At 46.0% G+C, this 10,500-nt stretch overlaps 1 protein-coding gene across 1 annotated transcript in view; it reads right to left on the bottom strand.

Annotated features, from left to right (window-relative positions):
- CEP250 (centrosomal protein 250) overlaps positions 1 to 10,500 on the bottom strand; it is a 122,002-nt gene that overhangs the window by 22,575 nt on the left and 88,927 nt on the right. The window contains exons 19-21 of the mRNA XM_029912595.1: positions 1,269 to 1,400; positions 730 to 873; positions 5 to 210 (exon numbers count right to left, since the gene is read on the bottom strand). Of these exons, the coding sequence (XP_029768455.1) occupies positions 5 to 210; positions 730 to 873; positions 1,269 to 1,400 (482 nt within the window). The remainder of the gene's footprint in view (positions 1 to 4; positions 211 to 729; positions 874 to 1,268; positions 1,401 to 10,500) is intronic.

Genomic DNA, 10,500 nt, shown 5'->3' on the forward strand with positions numbered 1-10,500 from the left:
CTCCCCCTCCAGGGCTCCGAGCGTGGCCCGGAGCTCTGTGTTCTGACACTCTGCCTCCTCCCGTCGACTCCTCTCCCCCTCTAACATCTTCTGGATATGAGCAGCCTCCACTATCTTCTGGTTGGATAATTTTTGCACCTCGTTCAATTGCCGCTGAGCCTCCAGGCCAATCTGTTGCCAGGAATCCTTGGTGACCACTAGCTCTTGCACCTGAAATATGACAGAATAGTGGAGGAGCCAGAGGTTAAAGCATGCAATAGCCTTCCTGTATCCTGTGGGGAAAGCAAACAAGCAAATTGAAGTATCATCTGATCTTCAGAGTGCCAGGTTCAAACTAGATATGTTTGGAGACCTAAGGGGAGTAGTTTGTTCACCCAATCCCCATCACCCCCAGAAATAAAAACACCAGCAGCAGGACAGATGACGATATGCCACTGTGCAGCTGGGATCAGGAGCAAATGGCAGGGGGGCAGGCAGAGGGACTGTCCCTGCCAGCCAAGATCGGGGTGGGACTGGAGTGAGCAGCAGAGTGACGGGGAGAGGGACCGTCCCCACCAGCTGAGATCAGGGGTGAGCAACCAGGCAAAAGACAGAGGGACCTCCCGCCTCTGCCCAGCCAGGATCAGGGCTGAGTAGCATGGTGAGGGTCATACTGAGGGTGAGTGACAGGCAGGGGGATTGCCACCCTCCTGGGTGGAATCCCCATTGCACTGTGCCTGGGGCAGTCACCTGGTTTCGCAGGGTGTCTCGCTGCTGAAGGAGAATGTCTATTTCCTGTTTGAGGGTTTTGACCTCTTCCAGGTGCCTGCTCTCCACTGCCTCCATCTGATTCTGAGCTTCCTGGAGCTCAGCTTGCAGCCCCTCCACGGTGTCCTGCAGCCAGGCCAAAGAGTGAGTCACTGAAAGCTGTGAAATATCAAATCCTGCTCCTTCCTTTCTGTGCCCCAGAGTCCCTCTCACCAACCACATATTTCTGCCTTTGCTCCGCCTGGGTGGTTGTGTGCACAAAACCCACCTGGCTGCCATCTTTGCCTCTAGCCTATCCTTCCTTTTACTGAGCTCTCTGGCTTACCAGCTTACCAGGCCTCTGCCCAGGCGCAGCCCTCTCCCTTTCTGCCCCAGTGCTTCTCTCCCAGCTCTGCACTGCCCTCCAGTCCCTGACTTGGTCCCCTTTCTCTCTCCTTTCATCCCCATCTTTTTCCGTCCTATGTATTGGACTCTAACAGCCAGTTCCTTCCTCTTTACTGCTCCCTGCTGGTCAAACCTACCTGCTCCTTCAGTTGCTTCTTCACCTCTTGGCGAAGCTGCTCCAGCTGCTGACAGGCATCTGTCAACTCTTCCTGTGTTTGGAGCAGTGCCTCCAGCAAAGACTTCTTCTCCCTCTCTTTCTCTAGCAGCACCTGCACAAAGAGAAAAGGGGAGAGGGAAGGCTTAACCCTCACAGATATAATGAGTTTGCAAATCCCAGAGGCTAGCTTCTTGTCTCCACAGTCACCTCCACTTCACCAGAGACCCAGGTTCTATGGGGAGACTGACAGTGAGAGAACTCCACCTTCGATGAGTGTCTCCTCTTATGTGGTGCCAAACCACATGGCACCTCCCAGTTGCCTTAGGTCAATGCAAACATCTGCCTGACTCTGCTGGACCATCTTCAGTGAGGGCATCCCCAGCCTGCAGCTATGCTCCTCAGTTCTTCCCACGAAGCCAGCAGCAGCTCTTGTTTGTGCACATTGAGTTTCAGTAGCAGAGTGTCATGGTCCAAAGAGGACAGGAATCTTTGGCTCTCTTGGAAAGAGTAGGTGGTTAAATGAAAATATCCAGTAGGGCTTGGGAAATCTCTGAGGTTTCATGAGCACATTTTCATCTCTGAGATCTGGTGCAGTCATTCTGATACTTGCAAGTGCATTGTAGGGATATTGCTGTGCCCAGGAACTCAGACAGAAGAGTGGGGCTTTGGGTGGCACACAATAAGGGCCCCTACTGTGGGGATGATCTGGCAGGTGAATTTTGAATACTTAAGAAATGCAGCACATGGACAGCAGCAAGTGGAACAGGAATGGACAACTTCCAATCCCAGGCAATTCTCTGAAAATGGTTTACAAAAAGTTATGAAAATCCACAACTAAAAACTTCATCTAGCTGCACTCAAGGTTGTAAACATGGGTCAATAACTTCAGGGAAAGAGCCTTAAAGAATAATGAATTCTTGAAACACAAATGGTTGAACTGAGGAAAACTGTAAGTTAAGGAAAGACCCCAAAACCCCAAATATCTGAGCTGTTGCAGATCCCAGTAACAGAACAAACATCTAAGATGCAAGTGGACCCCTGTACAGCTCATTAGCCAGCCTTCGCCGACATTACTGGTGCAGGCCTGTGTGCATTCCTACTTCATGCAGTCTGAGAAAGAAAGCATACGAGTGCTTCTTCAGTGCTGTCAGAAAAGCAGCAACAAAAGTCAGGGAACGTGTCCAAGAAACCAGATTCCTACATCTTCCGCATCTTCTTCATCTCTCTGGACAGCATTTCTACTAGGCTCACCACCTTGGTATCTAAGCATGGAATCCATGCTGCCCTTGTGCACACAATGCCCTCCCTCTCTGGATGCCAGGTGTTCGCCTTCTCTGTCTCAAATCCCATTGCAAAACACTGTGCTCTTGTAAAGCACACAAAGTGTCAAGCCTAAAACTTGGAGCAAAGGCTCAGGCAAAAGTTAACAGAAATGCTGGACCTTCCTGGCAGCCAGCTGCACTCCTGAGCAGCTTGGTGCTGCTGAGAGATAAACAAGGGGCTTCTTCAAAAACATTCCACCTCAGCTGGCAATACATGCAATGCTCCCTGGCTAAAATACCCAGCAGCCCAGGCTCCACCCCCAAATCTAATCTGTACTGCCCCCTGACTTTAATCTATCAATCCTGCCACCCCCATCCACCATGCTGTTTTCCCTTGGGATTCTGGGGGGTGTCTGAGGAGAATGGCTTTCCAGACTCCCTTCCAAAGCCAGCTCTTCACACCATGGGCAGGGGCACAGGCAATGGTAGGGAGAGAGGTGAGGCTATAGCAGCGGCTTGGCCCTCCCCTCCTCGTCATGTGCTAGCAACACTGGTGGAAGGGAGATCCCCTTGCAGCAATGACAGTGACTGCAGCATCCAAGAAGACTAAACATTTTAACAAGCAGAGCCAGCCTTAGCATTTTGAGGCTGCACAACCTATTGCAAACATAACAGCATCCTGCCCACCAAGCTCACATCATTATGCTCTGGGCTGGCCATCCCAAACATAGCCAATTTACTTTATATTAAAAGCCTGTGGATTAAAGATCTGTAAGTCTCCCCCAGCTTTCTGCTGCAGAATGAACCCTTTCCTCTCTACATATTCAGTCCCTAGCAAGGCTTTAGGGTCACTTTCCATTGCACAGAGCTTTGCGAGAAAATGAGTTAGAAATGTATTTAAAACGAAGAAGAAAGTGAGACTGTCTCTCCTGAAGCCCAAAGGCAGATCTGTCCCAAGGGGCTCACAGCCCCTCCAGCTCATCAGTGCTCTTATGTGGATATTACACAATGCCTGAAGGTACAGCTAATTAACGAGAGAACAACTAATCCCTCCAAGACCACTTCAAAAACAGCACCAGTAAAAGCAACAGTTAGAAATGTTTCTCCCTGCCTGGAAGGTTGCAGAGAAAACTAAAAAAGGAAAGAAGAAGAAACAGCAATAAAAAGAATAAAACCCGTCAGTTGACACACAAAAATTCCAGTGCATTAGCAGTGGTGGAGAACTTGAGGCAAACAGTTGCCCAACATTTGGACAAGTATGTCATAATTGCAACAGACCATCATCGTTTTCCAAAGGTCTTTCCCATATGTGAAGCCAAGAGCGTCCCAGTGCTTGGTGCAGAGCAAGGCAGAGCTGTCGTTCTCCTTGGACATGCAGCGACTGCACAGCACACTGCTTGGGACTGGACATTAATGGCAGAGTGCTGGCCTTTACATTGGATACTGGACGCATAATATAGAAAGTGATCACAAACTCTTCGAATATTGTTTAAAAATCATTAGCACCACCTAGAATCCAATTGTGAGAGTGTGGACATACTACACACTAATTCAGGCAGGAAGAGTTTAATTCCCAGCGAAGGGAGCCATGCAAAGGACGCATCCTGGCAACTTGCCTCAGTTGTCAGGAAGAGGGAGTACATATCTAAGCAGGGAAAGGGCACAGCTTGAGGATGGGTCAGAGGGATGAAGGCTTCTGGACCAAGCTGCAAAGATGGATTTCTATATAGAATGTAAACTGGATAACAAATACATGTAGCACATACACGAGGGTTACCATTCGTCCGGATTCTCCCGGACATGTCCGGCTTTTTGAGTTTAAAAATAGCATCGGGGGGAATTTGTAAATGTCCGGATTTCTCCCCCCCCTGCAGAGTGCGGCACGGCTGACAGGGCAGCCAGCCGGATCGAGCCACTCGCACGGGGCTCCGGCAGCCAGAGCCCCTCCTCCGCTTCCCCCCTCCTCTCCCCTGCAGCTTCAGATCACTCCCCTCCTCTCTCTTCCCCCCTCCCCCTCCCTGCATTCGCAGATCACCGGCCATTCGCATCGGGCCTCCAGCAGTCTGGAGCGCCTCCCCCTGCTCCCCCTCCCCTGCTGCCCAGCGCGTTGCTCAGCAGCACTCTGCGAGGGCGGGAACCAGGCTATGCACTCCGTGGGGGAGCGCGGCAGCGTGGAGCCCGACACGCTGTTCTGAGCGGCACGGTAAGGGGGCCAGGGGGTCGGAGAAGTGGCAGGGGGGTTCTGGAGGGAGCAGTCAAGAGACAGGGAGCAGGGGGAGGGTTGGATGGGTCGGGAGTTCTGGGGGGGGAGGGGCTGTCAGGGGGCGGGGGTGTGGATAAGGTTTTGGGCAGTCAGGGGACAGGTAGGGGGTAGGGTCCTAGGGGGGCAGTTAGGATGGGGGGGTCTCAGGAGGGGGCAGTCAGGGGACAAGGAGCAGGGAGGCTTAATGGCTCTCTTAATGGCTCTCCATGCGTCTCTGGACCCTCTCAGCTGTCGGGCTTGGACGGAAACATTGCCTGAGGGTAGTGAGAGAATGGGTTATCGGTGAGGTGGGGGTGGGCGTGAGCCCGGTCAATAGGGGCAACCCCTACCAAGATCTGAGCCTTTTCTCACACGCCCGTTAGAGCTCGACATTATGCTGTTTGGGACCCCTCTTTGAGGAAAGCCTCTGGATTGCAAGTCCAACCGCTACCTCCTCGTGGTGAGAGTCGGTAACTGGCTTGGCTAGCCAGGCGGATTGCGGAGGACGAACCCACATCCCACATTCAGTGGGGTGTGGGACGGGGTTGGGCAGCCCCATATGGTGCCACATGGATGCCCCCCTGGTAAGGGTAGCCTCCCCCAGGTACGGGTTGACTCCCCCTGGTAAGGGTTAGATTCCCCCTGGTAAGGGTAGTCTCCCCCAGGCACGGGTTAGTTTCCCCCTGGAAAGGGTAAGTTTCCCCCAGGTACGGGTTAGTTTCCCCCTGGAAAGGGTTAGTTTCCCCCTGAGAAGGGTAAATCTTTTAGCTATGGAAAAAAGTAATTTATATTTTTATACCGGATTGGCGCTGGACCGGGTTAATAACGCCCCCGCTGTTGGCTTTGATGCCCCGGCTGACAGTGTTAAATATATTAGGGGTGTGATCAGGGTCGCTGGACCAATGGATAAAATGGTGTGGACTATAATGAAGTCTCATGAGCATGAGAGTGAGAATCAAGTCCTCCCAGTGGAGCATGGAGAGGAGGTAGAGGAGAATGTTTGTGATGATCATGGTGAGGAGATTTTATCTATCTTACCGATGGTTTTTACAAGGGACACTTTTAATGATTTAACTATGGAAAGTTTCAATCCAGATTTTAAGTATTTAAGTACATTTGATGATCCATATGTTAGCGAATCGGGATATCTTAATGCTCATTTAGTTAATGGGTCTAGTTTATTAAATAGTTTTAGACCAAGTACTGATTTTAATAGGGATCGTAATAAGGATCTTAACAGTACTGGTAGTAATATAAATATATTAGAAAGTAGTTCGTGGAAGGATGGGGTTTTTTATTTAGAGTATCCCGTTGATAGTTTTAATTGTCCAATATGTCCCCAGATATTACCAACATTTGGTAAATGGGCCAAACACATTAATGTGGTTCATAAAAGTAAAGCCATACGAGTTGTATGTAGTAAATGTGGAAAATCTTCTCAATATCATAATATAGCTTGCCACTACCCCAAGTGCATACCCAAGAAGGCGGATACCCCAATGAAGAGCCATATGTGCTCGGTCTGTGGGCTTGGTTTTCATACTAGATCTGGATTGAGCCAACACTGTAGACATAGACACCCTGCTGTGAGGAATGAGCAAAGAAAAGAAGATATGGCTGCTAAAAGTAAGATCAAAGAGGGATCGACTAGATCTCGTATATGGACCAAAGATGAGGTTGCGCAGCTTATACAGTTGGAAAGGAAATATATTGGGAAAAGGAATATAAATAAATGTATTGAGAGCGAGATGAGGACCAAAACGAATAAACAAATATCAGATAAAAGACGAGAATTAGCAAAGAAGAAGTTAGTGGTAACAGGAGATAGGGAGGAAGTGACTGAGGTAGAGGACATTAGAGTAAATATATTAGAAATTCCGCCCCCAAGAGAGAGGATTTTCCCACTAAAAGGACATCCAGAAGTGGAGTTAGTGGAGAAAATATGTAAACGGGGAAAACAAAGTAGGGAGGGAAGAGAAATAATAAATAGTTTAGGGGAAATTGAAGGATTATTAAAGGAGGATTTAACAAAAGCTCTCGGATGGGCAATGTTGGAAAAATTATGTTATTCATTAGTAGAGGGAAAGGACCCTAGAAATGAAAGTCAAATAGAGTTGAGGAATAAAGGAAAAGGGAAGATGAGAAAGGAGGGGAGAAGGAAGCAATTTAATGCAATTAGGAGATATGCTACAAAGAAAGCTAAGTATAAATTCTATCAACAATTATTTGATAAGGATAGAAGAAGATTGACTCGCATTATAATGGGAGAGCCAGATAAGGCTAAGTGTGCTATCCCTATGAAAGAAATTGAGGAATACTATGTGAATATTTTGGGAACAATTGGACATGGTAATATGATAGGGTGGCCATCATCCACAGAGAATGCAGATAATGATATATTAATGAGTCCGATCTCTGTGGATGAGATTAGAATAGCTTTAGGAGAAATAAGAAAAGATAGTGCTCCTGGCCCAGATAAAGTAAAAGTGAGCAATTTGTGGGATATTTTTAATTTAGACTCCTTAATACTTACAAAAATTTTTAATATATGGTTTCTAAATAGACAGGTACCAGATGAATTTAAGAAAAATAGAACGATTTTAATACCAAAGACACAAGATTAGGAGGAAATGAAGAAGTTAACATCTTGGAGACCATTGACAATTGGGTCAGTTTGGATTAGAATCTATACCAAAATATTAGCAAAAAGACTGGTGGAAACAGTTAAGATATGTAGTAGACAAAAAGGGTTTATATCCGCCCCTGGGTGTGAGGAAAATATTGCTATATTAGATAATTTGATTAAAGGGGCAAAACGAAATGGGAATGAAATTGCAATAGTGTTCGTAGATCTGGCTAAAGCATTTGATTCTGTGGGACACGGACATATAATAGCCGGGTTGAGAAGATTTGGTATAGATGAACATTTTATAGATATTATTAGGGACCTTTATGATAATTGCACAACTAGGCTATGGGTGGGTGATGAAGCTACTGAGTCTATTTTAATTAGGAGGGGGGTCAAGCAGGGTGACCCGTTGTCCCCAATTTTGTTTAATATTGCTATGGATCCCCTTTTAACTAGATTAGAAGTAGAAGGAAGTGGTTTTTATGTTAAGGGTAATGGTGTCACGTCATTGGCTTTTGCCGATGATGTGGCAATTTTAAGTAGCTCATACAAAGGAATGATTAAAAATTTGGGTATCTTAGAGGAGTTTTGTAAAAATACTAATCTCTCTGTTAATGTGAAGAAAACGAAAGGCTTTCATATTTTAACTAAACATAAAACCTATGTAGTTAATCCTAAGGATAATTGGCAGATAGGGTCAGAGGAGATTGAATATGTTCAACCAGGGGATTTTGAAAAATATTTAGGGGCTAGAATAGATCCCTGGATAGGTGTAGGGGGACCGGTACTTAAAGAAAAATTGAAAGATTGGAGTGAGAATTTAATTAAGGCCCCATTAAAACCGGCCCAAAAAATATTAATTTTACAGACATATATCTTACCGAAGCTATTTTATAATCTTCTTTTAATAGAACCCCCTTTTAATCTTTTAGACGATCTTGATGTGTTAGTTAGAAAAATAGTTAAAGAGATTTTACATTTACCTCAGTGTACCACAGATGGGATATTTTATTCTAGAGGTAGGGATGGTGGTTTAGCTCTCACTAAGTTTAGTGTGCAAATCCCAAATATGTTAATTCGTAAATGGAGGAGACATATTGTCTCGAGAGATGATTGGATGGACCTATCTTATCTATATGCAGGAGAAAATCTTGTGGATAAAATATTGTCATTTAGTGCAGTAACATCTCATCCCAAGAAATGGAGGGAAGAGGAATTTTTAAGATGGTCGGAACTGAGATGTCAGGGAATAGGGATAAAATATTTTAAAAATGATTTAATTAGTAATTCGATTTTTAGAAACTCTAGTAAAGTTAAATCGTCAGCGTATATCGCAGCATTGCAGCTTAGGGCAAATATTTATCCTACTAGGGAGACATTAGCAAGAGGAAGAGGAGGTGTGAATGCTCTTTGTAGATGGTGCGGTAAAGTGCGGGAGACTGTTCCCCATATCTCAGGACAATGTTATAAGACTAAGAATGCTAGGATAAAAAGGCATAATAGAGTAGTGTCTGCAGTTGTAGATAAGGTTGGTAAATTAGGGTGGAAGGCAATGATAGAGCCCCATTTGAGAAATAGTAAGGGTGAGTTAAGAAAGCCGGATATTATATTTATAAAAGGAGATACAGCAGTGGTGGTTGATGTTACAGTGCGATGGGAGGATAATGCCGGAAGTTTGGAACAAGCCCACAGTGAGAAGGTGGCTTATTATCTTGAGTTAGAGGAAGAAATTAAAAACTTAACGGGAGGTAAAAATATTCACTTCTTTGGTTTTGTGCTTGGGGCGCGTGGCAAGTGGAGTGAAGGTAATAATGATTTGTTACAATTATTGGGAATGGACAGAAGTAAAAATTTTAAGGAGAGTATATGTAGACTTGTTTTATATTCCACTATTGGTATGATGGCTATATTCAGTGACAGGTAAAGATCCCGGAGTTTCCATTCCGTGTATCTTGCCAAAACTAAATTTTAGCTATTTTGGTTTCCATGCTCTAAATTTTCAAATTTTTAATATTGTTTTGAACATTAACTTATTTAGTGTTATTTAATATCTGTCCTTCAATAGAATGGTTTTAATTATATAATAAATACTTATTAATGGATGAAATTCCAATTTAAATTATTAGTTTATTTATTTATTTATTTATTTTTAACTACTGGATGTGGATGCGGACTGGCCGCGTATAATAACCAGGAAAGGGCAGGTAGTCACGCCTGTACATAAATAGGTAGGGGGTGGGGTCCTGGGGGGCAGTTAGAGGCAGGGGTTCCAGGAGAGGGCAGTCAGGGGACAAGGAGCGGGGGGGGGTTGGCGGTTCTGAGGGGGGCAGTCAGGGGGCGGGAAGTGGGAGGGGCAGGGGTGGGGCTATGGTGGGGCTCCCACCGTCCTCTTTTTTGATTGTTGAAATATGGTAACCCTAACATACACTTAGCAGAACAGTAAGCACATCAACCCCAGCAGACACGGAAATGGATTAATATCAAGTCCATGTTGTGAGACTACTTCAGAGTTAGCAGTTCAAACAGAAACAGGCAGACCCAATTTTGCATAAACTCTCAGGGTTAAGAGGATAGCTTTTAGAAACAGCAGAGTTCAGCCCCAAGGTGAGATCATTAGCGCCGTCAATCGATTAAAAAAATTCATTGTGATTAATCGTGCTGTTAAACAATAAAAGAATACCATATGAGCTGTGACGGGGTATACCAGATCCTCTGAGGTCCCCTACTGGAGGCCTTGTGGCCGTGCCACAGCCTGCCCCAAAAAAGGGCAGTGGAAAGGGTCCTCCAAGCTGCCTAGAGTGGCTGGGTGGGACATAGCCAATCAGGGCCCAGCAGCCTAGTGTAAGAAGAGCTGCAGGGCCAGAGGGAGTTCAGTTCCTTGCTGGAGCTGTAGGAGTGTGGCTGGCTGAGGGAGCAGAAGGCCCTCGGACAAGGTCAAGCTGCCAGAAGCCAGGGAGAGCGAGAAGGAACCCTGAGCCGATTGTGGGGACTCCATCAGGACAAGCCCTGAGATAAGGGTGAAGATGGCACAGGGCCGCAGGGAAGTGGCCCAGGGAATTAGAGCAGCAGCACGACTTAG

The sequence above is a fragment of the Terrapene carolina genome, unplaced genomic scaffold, assembly GCF_002925995.2.
Source record: "Terrapene carolina triunguis isolate 2854851 unplaced genomic scaffold, T_m_triunguis-2.0 Scaffold233, whole genome shotgun sequence".
NCBI lineage: Eukaryota > Metazoa > Chordata > Testudines > Emydidae > Terrapene > Terrapene triunguis.